We start from the raw sequence: 20,859 nt of genomic DNA, 5'->3' as shown, positions 1-20,859 counted from the left end.
TCACTCTTCTGGTCGTTCTTCACTCAACAAACTATTGTGAAATGATAGGGCGGGGGTGAGGGAGGCACATAAAACAAAAGACTTCCTTTCTCCACTCCCTTTTCCTCTGTTTCTTTTGCCAGAGCTTGTTGCAAACTCTTGGAAACATTGTTTGAACATAATACATTTAGTTACTTTTATTCTTCCACGCACTGTGCTGGGTGGTGCCTAGAGCTGACTGCCGTGGGAGTAACAGAAACAGAGGAGAAACCCTTCAAGAAGGGAAAAGAACAAAGTTACCCGACCCGCGGAGGTTGTAACAACAAAAAAGTAAAAGGCACTTTACTTAAAGGCACAGTTCATTTCACTGTCCTGGCTTCGTGATCGGTAGCCGAGGCACGGCTTGCGTTGCCTCTGGTTTCTAAAAGACAGCGAGGAGCACCGCCAGCTACAGGACTGGGAGCTGGGAGCGTTATTCTCGGATTGATTCTGCTCCACGAAAGCTGTACTTGCTCCAAGCAAAGTGCCCACAGCAGCTCGCACCTCGGCTGCCATCCACGTCCGTCCTCCCAGAGCATCCAGCTTTAGCTCGGAGCCCGGAACCTGGGGGGAATCCTGGACCCGCAACCTGACTCCGCTCGCCGCCGATTGGCCCGCGCCCCGAACCCCGCCCCCGCGGCCGGGGCGGCCGTTTCTCCGGGACCCGCCCCTCGGCCCTGGGAATCGCCGCCTGGCAGGCCGGCTGCGCCTGCCACTCAGCCCGAGTGGCGGAGGCTCTCGGCTCCGAGCCCCGCCCCCTCCCCCCTAATTGATATTATTGGAGTGTGGAGCAAGCGGCCGGTCTGCAGTCGGAGACTTGCAGGCAGCAAACACGGTGCGAACGAACAGGAGGGGGAAAAAAAAAAATAAAAAAGCTAAACGTGGAGCAGCCGGCCGGAGATCGAGACGGGGAATCGATGCGAGGAGCGCAATAAAAAAGAACCCATTTCGGAGCAAACAGCATTTAAAAAGCTAGGACTCAACTGAAATCTAAAATAAAACCTGCTCATGCACCATGGTTTTTCAAACTCGGCACCCTTCGTGGATTATTTTATGCTACATCTCGCTGCTCCGCTTCGCACACACCGGCGACGCGCAAGCTGCAAAGGAAGGTAAGGTGATGGGGAAGCAAAGTTTGTTCCGACTTATTTATTTAGCTGTCTACCTGCGTGAGCCGGCTTGTCCGCGGGGCTGCCGGCCGCGCCTCCGGAGCCGGGCGACCCTCCCCGCCGGCTCCCCGCCCCCTCGCCGCTTTGGCCGCTCCTGGTGGGCGGCAAGCGGGGTTACTCCGAGCCGCCCGCAGCCCCGCGCCCGGGGCCGTCTGCCCGACGGGAGCGAAATTTCTGGCGCGGGCAGTCCGGGGGCGTGAGCAGCAACGGAGGGCGATGGAGTGGGGTGGGGTGAGGTGGGGGGGCCGGCCTGCGAGCTCATCTCTAGGACCCTGGGCGGGTCCGATGTCCTCCTCTAGCCCTCTCCTCCTCCTCCTCTCGGGGTCGCCTCCGGTGGGGTAAGCGACGTTCCGAGTTGCTCGGAGACTGGGGAGTGCAGCCTCTAGTGTCCTGGCCAGTCGGCTGGCGAGCGGCTGAAGTCTGGAGCCTTCCCGGAGGGGCTGGGACTCGGGTGAGCTCCGATCGCTCGGGTTCCTAATGAAGTGCTCACTGCGTCGGAGGCGGAGGCGCGGGCCTGCGGTTGGCGCTCGGCCGCCGGCGCGGAACAATAACGCGGCGGAGGGGCCGCGAGGTCTCGGCGCGCGCCCCGCAGCCGGCGCCGGCTCCATTCAGCGCGCGCTGCGCGCGGGGCCGCCGGCCGCGGCAGGGTCGCGGAGGCAGGGGGCGGGCTGGGGCCGTGCGATTGCAAAGGAGATGCCGCCTGGGCGACTAGCACTCCCCAAGCATCGGCCCCACGGTCGGGCAGTTGAGGAGTCCGAGTGCTCAAACCTTGCGAAAGACCCAGACCCCGAGGGCGAGTTCTGGTTGATGAGAGCAGGTTTCATTTGGGCAGCCAGACACGCTTGTATATGGGTATTTTTTTTTCTTCTCCTTTGAACCATTGACAGAAGGTAAAATACCCTTCGGTGCCTGTAGTTGGAGCTGGGGAAAAATAAATCCTGTCAATGGAAATGTCTTGCTTCTGAGCAGTCACAATCTACCCGCCCTCTGCCTCCCCCCAGATCTTCCAGGCTGTTAGTCTAAGGTTGATGTTCCTATATTGAAAAGCAGAATGCCAATAATTATGGGTTCCAGAAGTGTGGAGGATGGAGGAATCTGTTATCAGATTTAGGTCATGGTGGTGATGGGGGGAGGTTACATGTCGCACGCGCTTCACTTCTCCTTGAAAACTTAGTGATTTAGCGCTGCTTTGCTTTATTCTCCTCGTGCACCCCTCTTCGGTCACTCACACCACCCCTCCAACCCAACGCCATGTCCTAGTCCTTGATCCAGCCTGACCTTCTGACCCCAGTTTCCACATCTGCAACCTGTGTTGACGCTGAACCCATTCAGAGAAAAGCGTGATTCGGGGCTGTCGGTTACACGTTTGCGGATGAACCAACGTCTGCTAGAAACACAGACCCCTACACGCCCCAAACCTCCTTTCTACTCGCATGATATTAGCAATGAGGAACAATCAATCCTAGAACCTTGCACTGATTGCATCGGAATAGCGGGACCTGAGGAAAAGTTTGCACCACCGCGGCGAAGCCCCGCGCGCCCGCTCCCGCACACCGGGGCTGGAGTTTGAGCTATAAATAACTGCATCACTAGGGGGAGAGGTTCCTGCAGCCAGCAGGTTTCGCTCGCTCGCTTTTCTCTTCTGGGTGCAAGAAACGTGGAGAGGATTCTGATTTTAAGAGGCCGAGTTCTTTAAATGCAAAAGTGAGATCTTTAAAGGGGGGCGGGAGTGGGGAAGGCGCCCCGCTTCCCGGTGGCGACGGTCCCCGCGCGCAGCGGCGATCCAGAGCTGCTGTTCCGGGAGCGAGCAAGCCTCGAGGCAGCGGCGCGGCACCCAGGGCAGACGCTGGGGACCGGCTCGAGCAGGTGCCTGGCCCCCCGCGGTGGGTGGCGGTGGCTGGAGGAAGATGAGGGACCCCCCTCTCCTCCACTTTCCCGGTACACGTTTACTCGGGGTGGTCAGTTCCCGCTGCTGGGAGCGCGCGTCTAAGTCCGAGTGTGACGCTTGAAGGCGAAGTTGCAGCTGCTAGTTTTCCTCTCCGTAAATGCGTCGCCGCCGCTCCCTCGGAGGAGATGCTTCCCGAAAGCCTCTCTCCTCCCGGCTCCCTTGTAGAGCGAGGGCGCCACTGGCTCCCAGGAGTGCCCAGGTCTGGCGGAGGCATAATGGATGCTCGGCGCGGCGGGCGCGCCCGTCTGGCAGCCCCCGCCCCGCCCCGCCGCCGGCCCCGCCCCGACCCCGCCGCCGCCGCCCGCGGGGCCCTGGGCTGCCTCCGTCGGGGCGCGCCCCGCATCCGCCCTCGCCCGCATCCCCGCCCGGCCCGCGCGGCAGGGTGCCGGGTCCCCGAGCCCCGGGCTGCGCGCCCCGGTCCTGGTCGGCCGCCGGGCTGCGCCTCCGCGGGCGTGAGGGAGGCGGGCGCGCGGTGCTCTGAGCGGGAAGGCAGGAGCGCGCACTTGCGCTTTCTCCCGAGAGCAGACGGCTGGAGGGACACCCGCTGACGGCTTTAGAGCTGCTTCCGATTAAATGCTCGGGCCAGTTGCTGTTAGTTTGTTTCTCTCTTAACTCGTTTGCCATCACCGCCCAACTGCGGTCCCTGGCTCCCACCCTAGGTAGAGCTGATGGGTAACAGAAGGGCAATAAACAGTAATCAGATTGCTGATTTCACTCTCAAAAACGACCCAAGAAGGTCACCTGGGTTTCAAAGCCACTTATCTCTTGTCAGTACAAAAGGCAAAAACATGATAAAACAAATTATCTCAAAAGGAGCGTACTTGTAGCCTACGTTGTTTCCTTGTGCTTCCTCTCAATTGCTGAGTACAGAAACAAAATAAACTTTAAAAATTACTTCGTATAAATTCATTAGTCCAACAATGTATTCATGTTCTAAGTGTGAAATGCAACTTGATATTTTAAAAGTGTGTTTTTTTCCCCTTATTTGAAAGGGAGTCTAGTGTTTGTGACCAAGGTTTGTGCTGTCGTGGCCTCCTCGAAAGTCTTAAGTGTAAAACATGTTCAAAAATAAAGTGTTTCTATATCTATATTTAGTCATAGGGAATAACCGTGACTACGGTGAAGAAGTTGAACACATAATCAACTGTTCCTTGGTTTTCTCAGCATAACAAATTTTCATTACCTTTCAAATACACATTTTTTCCTCTAGTGATTATTTAAAAGTTCATATAAGCATGTATTTTATTTAAGTCCAAATTACACCGTTTTGCTGAGATGGATACTAAGCATATTTACATACTTGAAAATATACTCACTATTATTTCCGAACAAATTGATTCATTTGTTAAAATGCTGTAGAGTCAGAGAAATATGTTTAAATTTTCTGAACTCTTAAGTTTTCTAAAACTCTGAAACCACTTTGAGTAGAGCAAATGCTTTGGGAGCGTAATTGTCCTGAAAAGCAATAAAATATATCAAATTGGAAATATAATATATATTAATGTATAACATTTGAATGCACTATCTTCCATTATTACTATCAGGAGCATTTATTACATTTATATAAATATTAAATGAGTTGCATTGTACTTTTTGATAGCATAAAAGTGGAATAAAACTATAAAAGTCAAGTCAAAGTTTAAATATACCATTTTGAGAATTAGCTAACAGTTTGAAATATTTGGAAATTAAAAAATAGAAATATTGAAAACAGATATTTGACTAACCCAGAAATATATTTTGTAAATAATAGGCAGTTTATTTTTCTCATGATAAGGTGGATAATACAGTTTTTAATTGTATTCGTTTTGTCTTAAGAGAAGACACTGTGTGTGGAAAATTAGGGAAAAAACCCTCCAATTCTCAAAAGGCACTAGGAAATACTTTTAGCAGAATATTGCAAATTAATGGCTGGCCCAAGAGTACTATGGAATTACACTATATTGTGTTCGTGTTATTATATTTGACAAAGTTTGAAGGGCTCAATGGTTTAAAAATCCTTTATAATATATAATTACTATAGGATCAATATATCACATATCAATTTTTTACCCTCTCTTTCATGCTACCTTTGAGTTTTTAGATTTATTTAATATTTTAATTAAAAAATACCAAGTGTAATATTGATATTTTAACATCTTTTCTCCCTGAGAAAGTGCAATATACTTGTTTCAGGTGGGTATTCATTTCACCATGCATTTACATAAATAACTGTTTATGTATCTTGTCATAAAATAATTATTTAAAAAATTAGATTCACCCTAATAACTTTTACAAATATGTTTAAATTTTTCGTCTAACAGGAATAAAACTTTCTTTTTCAGTACTACTGTTGGATTCTAAAGCACAACAAACAGAGTTGGAATGGATTTCCTCTCCGCCCAATGGGGTAAGAACTTCTCCTCATAAAATATTACCCTTCATTGTATAGAATAAGAAACGAAACCTTTTCCCCACTTCCCCGATGAAATTATTCTCATTCTTCACATTTAAACTGTTTTAATTCCAAATATCTTGTTCAGTATTTTGTTGTATCTGTGATGAGACATTGAGTTCTTTGAGTAGGAAGGGTATATTTAGAACTTGGGGAAATGGATAAAAAAATCTCTGTACCCATAATCTTTTGAGTTCATATTGTGAGTGGAATCATACCTCAGGTTCCAGGCTATAAATGCTAGCTAATTACAGGGAACATTCCTTTCACAAGCTCACTTAAACCTTTTAGTTGCTTTATACTTTAGTATAATCGCCAGGTAGGTTGTGTGTAGTTCTTTAAAACAGTGTGAAATCTGTTTTCCTCTTTTAAAAACAGTTTTAATGTCATTCAAAATATACTTTAAAAGGTGACTAAAAATGTAAGAGGCTCAATATTTTAGCATAAAACTTGCTATAAAATATTATTTAGATTCTCCAAATTTATATCATATGCTCTCTGCTGTTATTAATCAGAAGTGATGGCAGAGCATGCACATATTACAGTAAAAATCTGCTACAGTAAATATGAGTGAAAGATGTGCCATAAAAATCCATGAAAATATAAGTAAACCTTAAAAAAATTCTGACCATTATGTTTCCTATATCAGGAAAGATATGTTGCCTACTTAAATTTAGTTCAGTATCTATGTCTTCAGGTCTTATTTTAATTGTGAGAGAGGGCACACACTTCATCCCTTATTAAGGAAGAGGGCGTTGAGAAAGGAGAATATACCCCATTATTACTTAAGTTAATCTTCGGCACAGTAAGAAATCTGGAGTGAAAGAGCATGAAGTATGAGTGAGGATATAAAAAGTGTAACAAATTTTGCAAAGAGAAGAATGAAAGTCTAGAAGGGATTTTTGAGTATGAGAACATCATAAAAGCAATATGGTCTGTACTGGAAGGCAGTTTAAGAATGTACAATATGAACAACGCAAATCTATTTTAAATATTCAGATTTTTTCATTAAATTAATGTTTGAGAGATTGCTTAAGATTGCATTGTGGTTATCTATCTTGGTCAGAATAAATTATGAAAAACTGACAGGTATTTTGCAGATTAGATATAAAAAGTGTACTGAGTTTGAGGTATGAGTGTCATGCTTTTCTTGAAAGTGGAGTGGTTTCCATGAGTAAAATAGTATACATTATAGAAAGACATTCACAATGATAACTGAAACACCTTTGTTGCCAATGACAGATGTAGTCCATTTTCTACCATCCATCCATTAAAACAAATAGAGATAGAGGATGGTTTTTATCTCTAAGGACAAGGAAACTGATGTACGATTGCAGTATTTCGTCCATGTAATCCACAGAATGATAAATTATGACTGTCATCTTATCTTGGACTCAAATGGGCATTTTATGAGTTCAAAGTATCTTGAGTTAACAGTTGACTCTACAAATCTGTAGGAATCAACAGATAATATTGGAAAATGATGATTGACAATATTTTGCATATGTGAAGTGGGTTGGCCAATATGTGGTTAAATATCTAACTGCAAATAAAATGTTAATAAGATGCAAGTTTCTAGAAAATATTTTTATAAGCATATCATAAAAGCACAATATCTGAATTAAGACTTCTTACCCAGTGGTGTCATTTGTAGAAATGATTTCAGTCTCTTAGAAAGAGAGAGAATAAAACAAGAGTTGGGTTAAATGCATTTATGTTGTCTCACTATTTGTTATCTTTACAATAGTTGTCTTGAAATTTTCCCCTCAGGAATAAATTTTTAAATAAAAATTAAAATTAACTGGATTTCATAGGTAGTAAAATTGATTTTTAATACATAGAACAAAATAATGTAATTCTTCTTGAAGTTAGAAAAATAAATTCTTGAGATATGTCCCTTTCCAATAATTAGCCTTGGTTTTTTCTAACTAGAGAACTGTTAAAAGCATATTTATCTTTGGAATTTTTGAGTATTTGGTAGATACCATTACTGGTTTTATTTTCTTTAATAATTTCAGTGTAATTAAGTGACTAAAATCTGTCCAAATGGATGAATTCGGATATAGTTGACTAAGTGCCCTTCAAACAGATTATAAGCAGCTAACTGAAACAAAGGAAAATTTGCACATCGTGAGCTACTCACAAACTCAAGTTGTGTTGAGTAAAAGCTGAACATGATAATGGGTTCTTTGCTGCATTTGAGGACCTTTGATGATATGTATGATAAAACTGTAGCAAACATATAACATCACAAGAAATTTCTGAATTATAGTGTATTGCTGTTTGTCAGTCTTGTTAGTTTTCTAATCTAAGTAGATAAATTGATTCTCTGATCGAGTTTTACAAATGAAACTCATTATCACATGCTTATTAGTTTATTTTCCCATCTACTTTTCTTGAAATACTAATTTAAATATTGCATGCTCTGTGACTTTGGACTTGAATACTAACATATTTTTATATTTGGCACTTCAGATTGGGGAAATGAATATAATAGATGACAATTTCACTATTAAGATGTCATAAATATAAAGTAGAAAGTTTTGTAATAATGTTAAGAAAGGACATAAACTGTTATTTTAGGTTTTTAAGGCTATTTTTGGGTGAAATGAATTTATTTACTAGTGAGCGAGATAGGTAACATTATACACGGTTTAATAATCTCTAAATTGTTACAAAGTCTGCTAAACTTACTTTCCTTTTTTTGTGAAAATATATGTTTGCTGTAGTATTCATTGTATCAGCATGTGAATGGACGTTTTTAAACATCTGATATTTTTCCTGTCATCGTGTTACTGAAATATGACCCAACATGCTAATTTGCCATGTACATTTGTCTATTGAAAGCAATTTATTTGTAAAGAAGAATCATACTTTTATAACTATTTATTTATGATGTGGCTTTATGTACAATATTATATATAACACTGCAATAAATAAATAGCTCTGTAAAATGTTACTCCTTTATATCTTATTTTGAAAAGATTGTAAAAAATTCACATTATGAATATCTACATGTTGTGAAATGCTTTTATATTTCAGAGTACTCTTGATATTCTCTTCCCTTTGTTTTCAGGTACTCTCTAAGTTGAACGACAACACTTAAAATATCAACTGAGTTATCAAAAATTCTGCCATGTACCCATCTGTATATGCATTAAATGGTAATTTAAGTAATTGTGTTGTGTGCTTTAGTCTGTAAAAATTGTAATCTCAATGGAGGCTATAGACATAAGCAAATGTGTAAAAAGGAACACTGATATACTAGCAAACAAATATTAAACAAAATGAAATACTTGTTGGATGGAGAAACAATGCAAGCCACCTAAATAATGTTCCGCCATCAGGATGTAGCTGAATGGGAATCCTGTATTTTCAGGTTACAGTGTTTGCCGGGGTGCAGTCCACCTAACTCTTTCCAAGATATGCATTTGTGCTGTTCTAAAGATTCCTCATGCACTTTCAAAACCAAAATGTTATTTTTTGCTGAGTGACTGATGACCTTTTCTAAATTTTACAGTGGGAAGAAATTAGTGGTTTGGATGAGAACTACACCCCGATACGAACATACCAGGTGTGCCAGGTCATGGAGCCCAACCAAAACAACTGGCTGCGGACTAACTGGATTTCGAAAGGCAATGCACAAAGGATTTTTGTAGAATTGAAATTCACCCTGAGGGATTGTAACAGTCTTCCTGGAGTACTGGGAACTTGCAAGGAAACCTTTAATTTGTACTATTATGAAACAGACTACGATACTGGCAGGAATATAAGAGAGAACCTCTATGTAAAAATAGACACCATTGCTGCAGATGAAAGTTTTACCCAAGGTGACCTTGGGGAAAGAAAGATGAAGCTTAACACTGAGGTGAGAGAGATTGGACCTTTGTCCAAAAAGGGATTCTATCTTGCCTTTCAGGATGTAGGGGCTTGCATAGCTTTGGTTTCTGTCAAAGTGTACTACAAGAAGTGCTGGTCCATTATTGAGAACTTAGCTATCTTTCCAGATACAGTGACTGGTTCAGAATTTTCCTCTTTAGTCGAGGTTCGAGGGACATGTGTCAGCAGTGCAGAGGAAGAGGCGGAAAACTCCCCCAGGATGCACTGCAGTGCGGAAGGAGAATGGTTAGTGCCCATTGGAAAGTGTATCTGCAAAGCAGGCTACCAGCAAAAAGGGGACACTTGTGAACGTAAGTAACATGTGCTGTTAAAATTCCACTTTGCATTTTTTGCTTTTTTCAGTATCAGAGATATTGTAATGATGATTATTTGAACAAGGGAGTGTGCTCTCTACCGGCAGCCTGATTCGGTAGATCTTAGGCAAAGTCGCTATGGGACTTATCAAGGATTCCCCACAGTGATATCTGCACTAAACATATGCAATAAATATTGGTGATAATGATATTTGTTACTAAAATTTAATTTGCCCTGCGCTTGACCTAGAAGTCAACAGTTGCACATTGGGTTATAAGATTTAAGAGAGGAGACTGGACAGAGTGAGGTGACATTAATCAGGATTTAATGATATGTGATTCCTCCTCTTTTGAAACCCATATTGTCTGGGCTTGTGAGTGGCAGAAAAAAGGAGATTAAGCGGGCTGCTAATAAGAGCTCTACTGGGACAGGGCACACACAAATACATGCACAAACCTTTGGAATGATTTTTTATAAATGCTAAAACTTTGACACAAATTCATCATATTTCACTTGATAAATCTGTGTGGTTACTTCTGCCAAAGCCATATTTCTTTTCTGGACTGAGTAATAACAGGAGTGTTTCTCTGATAAGTCATGTTCTGGTGGACCTCATTGTTGTGAAAGTGGGCCAAAGTAAAGTTTTAGTTATCTTCATACATCAGCTGGACATTTTCTATTTGTTTTGAAACAATAATAGCATATGAATTAGTGAAACTTTTCCTTTGTCTTATAAAACTGGATTTTCTCTTACATGGCATTATGTGGTAATAATCATTGGCCTGTATTTTTCTATTTAAAATGATCTCACATAGACCTTCAAAATTGATAGATATTTTTCTGTTTGTGACTATCTTGCAAAATATCTTATAATAAGGTTATATTACTTTTGTCTCCTTTAACTTATAACTTAAAAAACGTAATACATCCCCCAAAATAACTTTTATGTATTTGCACTCCTAAGCCAGCAGCATAAATTTAATATTTGCAAATCCTAGTTAATTTAGAGGGGGCTGTCCCTAACAATAATTATTATACTACGGCTTTTTGGTAACTTACTATGTGCAGATACTCTTCCACGTGCTTTATGTATACCAGTTCACTTAATGAGGTAGGTATCATTATCATCTCTATTTTACAGAATAAAAAATTGCGGCAATCAGGGGCACATTGCTTGCTTGCAGTTACTTTAGTAATATTTGTCTTAGCTTAGATTCAAACTCAGGGCATTCTGATGTCAGAGCCTGGGCTTTCAGCACAATATTTCCCTGGTTTTCATCACAAAGCAGGGAGGATTCTAGCAAATATTACTCTGTTTCCTTGCTGAAATTGTCTTACTCATAGTACTTTGGTATATAAATCACATCACTTCCCCATACAATTTTCATTCTAGTAGATTGAAATTATTTAAAGAAATAATAATCAAAAAAATATTTAGATCTGTGTTGTCCACTATGGTAGCCAGTAGCCACATGTGGCTCCTAGGTTCTGAAGAAAGGCTATTCTAAATTGAGATGTGCTATAAGGATAAATTATACACTGGATTTTGAAGACATAGTGCAAAAAAAGAGAATGTAACATACGTTGTTAGTAATTTTTTCTATGTTGCTTACGTACTGAAAGAAAGATGCTTTAGATATATTGGGTTAAATAATATATATATATTAAAATTAATTTCAATTGTCTCTTTTTGCTCTTTTTTAATGTGGCTACTAGAAATTTAAAAATTGCATATGTGGCTCACATTATATTTCTATTGGACATGCTATTTAGATGGAGTAATTGAGCAAATATATTTTTCTGTCCTGGTTGAAGAGTTAAATACTTCCTGTAGCTGGTCCCTAGCATATAAAGTACCTACGAAGCAGCAGTCAAATATCATCCACGACACAGCTGACATTGTAAAGTGAGCTATGAGCAAACAATGGGGATACTATAGGTTCAGGCCCCATAGCAGCCTTCTCTGACACCCCCTGCAGGACTCAAACCTGTCTACCCCCTGACCTCTTCCCCTGTCGCTCACTAGCAGTATTTCTTATTGAGTGAAAAATCCTGCAGGTTCCATATATGTGGAAATCAAAACTGATGAAGATGTATCACTTTTAGTAGGCAGAATGCTATTCCACTGGGTGAGTATAGAAATATTCTTAGTGAACTAATCAATTCGGTGAAAGACAATGTTCTTATTGACTGGAAGTTAACAACAGTCACTTCAAAATGATGGTAGATTCAACAGTAACTATTATAGGAAAATTTTAAGAACGTACTCTTACACTTTAGCTGTAAAAGCAGCAGTTTCAGTAGTTTGCAGATTTTGATTGATGTGAAAGTGGAATTTAAAACTTTCGCATAAATGGGAAAACATAAAAAGTAAAGCAGGAATACTTATAAAAGTTCACAATTAAATTTGTCTAAGAAAAGAGTAGGAAATAACATTAAAGATCTTGCTCTTTTAAGGTTTAAAGATTTTTAAAGGAAATTATTGTATTTTTTGTTTTATTTTATATAATTTAACTCAAATGATTTCCACATTTACTTGTCAAGAAAAACAAACAAGAAGTATTTAAGTTCCATGTTGTAAGTATAGAATTTAGTAAGAAAAGTAGTTTTTTTTTTTGGTTTTTGTTTTTGGTGAGAAAGATTGTCCCTGAGTTAACATCTGTGCCAATCTTCCTCTGTTTTGTATGTGGGATGCTGCCATAGCATGGCTTGATGAGCAGTATGTACATTCGTTCCTGGGATCCAAGTCTGCAAACCCTGGGCCCCTGACACGGGGCATGCCACTGGGCCAGCCCCTAGAAAAGCAGTCTTTAACTGTGGTAAAGAGAAATATTTAATGTGAAGAGAAGACTCCAATTTCTTCCAAATGAGCAAAATCATCTCTTTAAATGTGGTACTATGAAAATTATCCACATTCGTCTATTTTGGTTTTAAGAATTGGAACCACATTTGAGTAACAAAATTATTGTCACCTGCAAACTACTTGAAGGTACTTAAAGTAAAATTACTTCACTGTCATCTACATTAATTCTACATTGGAATAGGTGGGATTAGGTATTAATAGTAACAGTTCATTAAGAAATAACGTGATTAAAGGAGTCAAGATGCCTCTTTATGGTTCAGATGAAAGAGTATGTGCACATTGTTGAAAGTCAAGTAAGTTTTTTATCACATGACTTTCTTAATTTTTAACTTTAGCGATGTTGACAAAGGAACTGAATACCTTCTACTTAACTATGGCACTATGTTCCTTTGCAAAAACACTTCCCTCCTTGGCAGAATTCCATCGCATGGCTGGGAGAGTGCTTGCCTCTGGAATCAGTCCAGGCCTGGCCTTATAGTATTTCTCCTGTTGCCTTTCAGTGATCCTGTTAAGAGTTTGAAAACAAATTCCAGTCCCATATTGAAGAAAACTGAAGTGTTTGGGAGAGGATGGTAGTGAGACCCTAGCCAAATGTGGGTGGGCAGCTACTTAAAGACAAGTTTATCTGGGCACTCTCTAGAGTGGCAGCCCATTGTGATGTTTGTTAGAGTATAATTTGAAACATGAACAACTATGAAACTGATCACGGTTTTCATCAGTTGATGTAAGAGCTTTTCTTTTCTTTGTGATTTTTGAAAAAAATAACCCGATTTTGAAAACCAAATGTTTCTTGAGTCTACTATGTGGAGAACTTCTGTCTGATTCTTTTAATCTAGTGCTTTGATGAAGACATCTCTTTACAGTCATTTAAAAATACATAATTACTGTTGGCATCCATTTTTTGTCAAAAAGTCCTTTTAAAGAAATTTACCATATGAGTTATATCGCAACTTCTATGCAAATGAGCCAGTATATTTTCTTAGGTAAAAGTGTAGTCATTTTAAAAATTGAGAGCAGATTATATTTTACGTATATAAATACTTTCATAAGATTAATAAAATTGTATTCTGAAATATAGTTTGCAATTTTTGGAACTTTTGTACAATTTGCTTCTATTTAAAAAGCAGAGTAGTATTTGTCAAAGTGGGGAGCTTGGTATTATAAATTGGACATGTGTAGTTAATTTGCAGTTTATACTGAGCAATCATGTTCATTTTCTCATTTAGTCCTTACCACATCACTAAGGGGTGAAAGGTATTGTTTTCTTTCTCACTTTTAACATATGAAGAAACTGAAGCTCAGGGATATTAATAAGTAACAAAATTGGATGAGAATCCAGGATCCTCTTTACCAGTTCGAATCTGTATTCACCACTACACCACACTGCTTCCTAAAATTTGTCCTGGACATCAACCAGTGGATTTTAGCACTGAAGGCCTGATAAAACTTTATTCTAAGTAGGATGATCATACACCTAGTTTGCCTGGGACAATGGTTGTACTTACTAATACTGCCTCTTTTTGCTTTCAAAGTCTTCTGATTTGGATGATAAAATATGTGGTTGCTATAATTGTGAAAAACCCAAGGATGTAATGCAGTTTACAAGCACATATATTAAAACATAGAGATGTATTTATATTCCTTAACTTTAATTTTCTGAATTAAGACAAAGATTTAGAAATTCCTTTTTTGATGATTTCATGAAAAGGGGAATCCAAATAATCATAGGTTTCTAATGTTCAATATATGTAATTTGCCTAATAGTTGATTCTTAGTATTTTCTATCAATAAGTGAACACGTCTGTCATTATTTTAAAAATGTATAATTTATGGATATATAATATGTACAATTCAATAAATTAAAATATTCATTCAATTCTATAGCATTAATAATATTAAAATATGTGTTTGTTGATTAGATTTTTGAAAGCCATGTTTTTTTCCACAGAAAAGTAGCATATAATTTATACTGTCACTTTTCATGATAACAAATGAGTCTTTGTAATAGATAGTATTTATAATCAAATATATACAGAAATGTAAGATACACTACACGGTTAATAGCTCAGATGCTAGAGTCACAGAGTTTTGAAATTCTGGCTTCACAACAAATCAGGTGCAATAACTGGGACAATCTCCCTAAGCCTGAATTTCCTTAAGTATAAAATGGGACTAATAAAAATAGTACCTCCCTCATAGGGTTCTTGTCAGAATTGAATGAAATAATGCATGTCAAAACCCTAAGAATAGTATCTGGGACATAGCAAATAATCAATGAATGCTTGCTATTATCTAATTATTAATAATGCAACAAGGAGTTTGCTAGGTAAAGAAATCTCCTGGCAGTGAGTGAATGAGCATATATCTCATAGGCCACAGCTAGTTAAATATCCTTTAAGTTAGTAATCTCATCCTTGGCATTTTACCTAAGGAGGTATTTCAGTAAAACAAGGACTTTTGACATAACTTTTTCCCCCCAGCAATGTGTATAATTTGAAATATTGGGAATAACCTAAATGTCCAAAATTAAGTACATCACTTTGATTGAACTTAGTCCTTAAAGTATCAACAAAGCAAAATAGGAATTTTGAATTGTTCTATTAACAATTTTGAATGAAAAACTAAAGAATAAAATGTATACACTGATATTTAGAATTATGGAAAATATGCATAGGGAAAAGAAGAAATGGGAGCATAAATATGACAATGAATGTGTCAGAGTGGTAAGATCGTGGGTGATCTTTTGTTCTCCATGTTTTTAAAGTATCTTGAGCATTGACTTTTTTTTAACAGTATAATTATAAGTTACATGTAATCTGGTAGCTCATACAAAGACAACTTGAACTGTATCTAAAAAATATGCATATTTAAATTAAGTTAGCTTCTGTATAAAATGCAGAACTTGGGTGATAGAGGAGTAATAGGTGACAGATATAGTTTAAATTATTGAGTACGGGCATAGATTCAAGACATTACATAAAAATAGATGGTACATTTTGTATGTTTTTCAGTTATTAATAGATGGCAAGAACTATTTTAAGTGCTTCACGTGTATTAATTCGTTTACTCTTAGAGAGAGAGGTTTTGTTGTGAGTGCCATCAAGTCGATTCCGACTCCTAGCCACCCTGTGCACAGCAGAGCAGAACTCTGCCTGGTCTTTTCATGCCATCCTCTCACCTTTCGGCGCTTTATTAGACCATGCTCCACTGCTATTCATACAGTTTTCATGGCTTATTTTTTCAGAAGTCGGTGGCCAGATCTTTCTTCCTAGTCTGTCTTAGTCTGGAAGCTCCTCTGAAACCTATCCACCATGGGTGACCCTGCTGGTATTTGAAATCTTGGTGGCATAACTTTCAGTATCACAGCCACACGCAGCTGCCACAGTATGACAACTGACAGGCGGATGGTTTGAGTCCTTTGCTGGGAAAGGAACCCAAGCTGTGGTGGTGAGAGCACCGAATCTTAACCACTAGACCACCAGAGCTTGCCAGGGAGAGAGGACTAACTCATTTAATCTAGGAGGTAGGCACTATTATAACCCAGTTAAAAGGAGAAAAAAAAAAAAAACTTTTCCTGAAGTTCTGCATTACTTATATATATTAAATTATATTTATATGTATGAGATATGTATATATATACATATATATATATATATACACACACACTTTTTTATGTAAGGAAACTGAGGAACAGTGAGGGGTGGGTTAAGCACCCACAGTCACAGAGAGAGTGGCAGACTTCTGTTTAGTCAAGGCGTTCTGGCTCCAGAATCCTTAGACCTGACCAGTAAATACAGTGGCCCACGTCTTTATAGATGAATGTTTTATTTATCTCAAAGCTTTTTTAATAAAAATAAACTTTCTTTCAGGATATCTTGAAAGGTGATTCAAATCTGAACATTTTCTTTCATTTATAATAATTTCAAAATACTTATACCTCTGTCTTTCCCAGCATCCTGAATATTTCATCTGCTTTGCCATGCTCTTTCCTATTCCAGTTCTTTCTTCATATGGCAGTCAGAATACTCTTTGTAAAACACAATGTAGATAGAATCACACTATTATTCAGAGAGCTTCAGGCTTCTAATTACTAATAAAAATTCCATATTTTTAGGCTGGCACTGAAATCCCTCCAACTTGACCTTAATCATCTTTTCTGACTTTCAGTCCCATATTTATCATACCTGAAGCCCCTGTTCCCTGGCCTGGCACTGCTCTCTCATTCTACCTTAAGCACACCCATAGATGTTTTTATGATGCCCTATTACTTAACATTTGGCCGCAAATAAGTGGAAAAACAAAAATCGTCATAATCCCTCCCAGTTACCTCTTGTGCCTGAATCCTGCACATCCCTAATTTCTTCAGTGGCCTCTTTCTTCCAGATTCTGATGGTAGTTCCTGGCAGTACTCTCTCCTGTTCTTCCCACCCATACCTTGCTGTTTTCTACCCGCAATGCTGCCTAGCCTATCTCACGCTGTTGAAATTTTGTCTTTCCTTACAGTTTCAAATTAAATGCCACTTATACCCTGTTAGATGGTCTCTCCTTGTAGATACTTATAAATACTTTGCCCTTTCCCTATGGGAATCATCATATGCTATCTGATTTTAGTCTGTAAAATTAGATTTTAATTTGTAATTTCCTTTTACAGCCTCTAAGCTTCTTAGCAACCCAAAGTTACGTTTTTCTACCTACGCATACTTAACACAGTCCTTGTACCACTTCAGTCTTCCAATAAATGTTTATCACATTTCTTAAAGATGTAATCAGATACTACCCACTTCAAGACAAATCTTTTCTTATTTCTAATTCATATCACTATTTAATTTCTTGTTTTGTATGCCTAGTCTCTATGGCTAGTCTTAAACTTTGTGAGTATAACAACCTTTTATTATATTTCATTTTCCTTGTAGCATATAGCAAGATGATATGCTAATAATCAGCAAACATGGACAGGAGTCTGTTCCAGATAGGAGGAATTTATTTCTATGAAAATAATAGAACTATTTATATTTATTCATTGTCATATTCCCATTCTGTTTATCACTGTCTTTGTGTGTCTTTCTTTTTAATTTCTATCTCCTTCCACTAAGGAAATGAAAGTCATTTCACGCTCTTTGCTAATATCTATGTCTTGAGAAGAGAGAGTTCCAAGAGCCTGACAACATTTTCTAAAATAAGATGGGCTTGAAGTATATTTGTGTTTATATTAAATGGGAAAGTGACTTTTGTTACAAGATTGTATTGTTTTCCTTCCAAATTGTATGTTGTAAATATTATCTTGAATTGCAAAAAAAAAATAGAAAGAAACAAAACCTGAGAATTCAGTCCCTCAGCTAATATTACACTCTGTGCTGTAAATCAGAAATTATGTAAATTCAGTTTCGTGTCCTAATGTATTTCTTCTATTTGAGTTATAACTACATTACATTACAATTTTTTATACTCTTTAAATTATTCACTTTCAGAAGCTCATAATACCTGTTTTAAGACATTTTTGAATAGCTAACATGTGCAGACCTGGAACAAGTGCCATTCCTGTGCTCCAGTCCCCCAGTACCTTTTCTCAGGAACAACTACTGTTATCAATTTCTTATGTCTTTTAAAGATATATTTGCTCATAATTCCTTTAAAAAATCTTGAGAAGGATTGTTGCGATACTTAAATTAGAATCATATCACAATTTCCTGCTGGAACATTGTAGACGTCGTTTAAATTACACTGCTTTTTACTCATCTTCGATCATCTTTGTATGTTCCCACAGTGCACTGAACATGGTAACTATTCAATAAAGAAGGACAGGAGGAAGGGAGATCTGATGAGAATGAGGGAAAAATATAAGGAAAGAGGAAAGAAATAAGAAATTAATGTGTCTGACTTAACTTTCTATGATTTATAAGCTCAGTATATGACTTCAAAATGTTTGCAATTTTCCTAACTTTGGCAAGTATATGGTCACTCTTTTATACTTCCAGTGGAAGTTTAAACTGGCATCAATTTTTGGTAGGAATGTCATAATACAAATCAGTGATACCTTAAAATTCTGCATTTAATTTGATTTTTTAAATCTAACTTCTAGCCATTTCCTCTAAGAAAATTATCACTAATATATGAAAGATTATATTTGTGATATATTGTGTATAATATAGTTATTTTGTGCAAGGAATATTATTATTTTCACAGGAGAAATTAAACCCAGCTATATAATTGATATTTTTCTCTACGTGCATAAAGATTTGACGCATGAGTCAGAGAGGAAAATTTCAGAATATCCTTTTATTTCAACTTTCTTCACATTTAAGTGAATTTAACTTATCTCATCCTCTGCAAAATAGCTCACAACTTTGGTTTTATGGAAGTGTGTCTTCATTAGGATATTTATGTAGTGTTAATATCTGGGAAGTAAAAGGTCACATGTACATATAATTTGAGGTTTTAAAAATGTAGTAACAAAAACAATTCAACTTTGAGTTTTGGTCAAATTAATGAGTTGTGGACATTATTTTTTCTTTTCTACCTGTGATATCAACTTTGATAATAGTTATAGAATCTGTGGGTATACATCAAGTATTAATCCCAAATAACAGCATTTCACCAGAATCCAGAATAATACATGCATTAATTCAAATAAATGTGCATTATTTCTCCCAAATTCTGTGGTTTTTATGAAGAAGTATGGAAGGCTTATTATTTAGTTTACTGTGTTTAGTCTGGGGTCAATGAATGACATAGAAAACCAAGGAAAACACATCCCGGTATAGTAGTTTGAAAATTTCTTAATGGTTACATTTTATGTACAGTGGATTCTGAATTTTTTCTTTTGACTCATTTACGTTATTTCCTGTTGATCATTATATTATCTCTTGCTTCCAATGTATTCGAAAATCAAGAGGCTTTGAAAGGACACATACTGTGTTTTACATTTTGTTTCAGGTGTTACCCAATTAACACCTAATTTAGTCCCTCACCCATGGTGGTGTCAGCCTCAGACCTGCGCTGAAGCCATTAACGCTGAACTACAGGCTTTTATGGAAAGCCTAGATCTAGAGAAGGAAGCACTGTGATGCTTTTATTAATAAAGTCTAATATTGATCAGATATAATTATTAACTACATATCCTGCATTTATCATTTATTAACGTTGGTCATGAATCTGTTAGGTTAATATTACCTACTCTGCTTTTTAAGAAGATCATTCTTTCTAGAAGAGAAGGATTAAGAGTGGGAGTGGATAGGTGTGGAGGGGTAGAATACATCTAAAGAATCACTACATAAATAAAAGCTTATTCTGAGAAAAATAAAGTGAATATTAGTAAGTTCACTATACTAATCTATATTTTCCAGTGATTTTTAAGTTCTATGCTTATTTTAATAGTATTTTACCATTAGCTAAACTAGTTCCCATGTAGACAGTGACACCTAATGGCATTAACTTACCTAATGACCTTTATTAATGACATTCATTTAAACTAGGAGATGGGTTAAATAAATAAAATTAATTGATTTTAAAAGTGTTTCTTTGTATCTTCTACTTTCAACAGGCAAAATAACTTATACTACATAGTGTTGCTATTTTAGTTGACATTTTCCTGTAAAGTAGTTTTATCCTTGAAAAGAGATGTGAAATACTCATCTTACACACTCAAATATATAAATTCATTATAGCACAAATGTTCTATGGGCATTCTTGTTCTCCTTAGGATATAATCTTTTCCAAGACACTTAGAATCATAAATTCTTGGAGACTGAATGTACCTTAGAGATTATCGAAGACAAAGTAGAAGGTTGGTTTTTTTGTATTTTTTTTAATACATGGGACAACTACAGACCTCGTTTATAGTTCTAATGGTTCATCCATAACAGATCCCAAAGTAAAATCAGAACTTACTCTTTTCAGTTTTTTTCCACTTCAGCATCACGCACGTACAACACGTACATACACACACATATGTGTATACATATATACACACATATGTACACACACATACACACACACACACACACTGCCCACCTCTACTCCCACCAAGAGGGGAAACATAACATAATGGAACAAAAAAATTAACTTAATTTTTTTCCTTGACCCATTTTTAGATTTCTAAATTGCTGTACACTAATCTCTTAATTTGTAAGTGCTGAATAGTTAAGATTTTTTTCTCTGTGGAAATCTCAACTGACAATTACAAAGAGGCTGAGAACTCGTATAGGATATTCTTGGATTATTGCATGTTTGAAAA

At 38.0% G+C, this 20,859-nt stretch overlaps 1 protein-coding gene across 6 annotated transcripts in view; it reads left to right on the top strand.

Annotated features, from left to right (window-relative positions):
- Nucleotides 1-233: 233 nt before the first annotated feature.
- Nucleotides 234-20,859, top strand: part of EPHA7 (EPH receptor A7) — a 169,684-nt gene continuing 149,058 nt past the window's right edge. For 4 of the 6 annotated variants that reach the window (XR_011422086.1, XM_070223559.1, XM_005596835.4 and 1 more), the window contains exons 1-3: nucleotides 642-1,130; nucleotides 5,460-5,524; nucleotides 9,090-9,759. Coding sequence is in view for 4 of the 6 variants with exons in the window: in XM_070223559.1 (XP_070079660.1) it covers nucleotides 1,034-1,130; nucleotides 5,460-5,524; nucleotides 9,090-9,759 (832 nt within the window). In the remaining 2 variants the exon portion in view is untranslated. Of the gene's footprint in view, nucleotides 1,131-5,459; nucleotides 5,525-9,089; nucleotides 9,760-20,859 lie in introns of all 6 variants that reach the window. The other 2 variants (XM_001503790.7, XR_011422085.1) reach the window with 2 other exon arrangements.

Source organism: Equus caballus, chromosome 10, assembly GCF_041296265.1.
Source record: "Equus caballus isolate H_3958 breed thoroughbred chromosome 10, TB-T2T, whole genome shotgun sequence".
NCBI lineage: Eukaryota > Metazoa > Chordata > Mammalia > Perissodactyla > Equidae > Equus > Equus caballus.
This window is presented reverse-complemented; position numbering and strand designations above follow the sequence as displayed.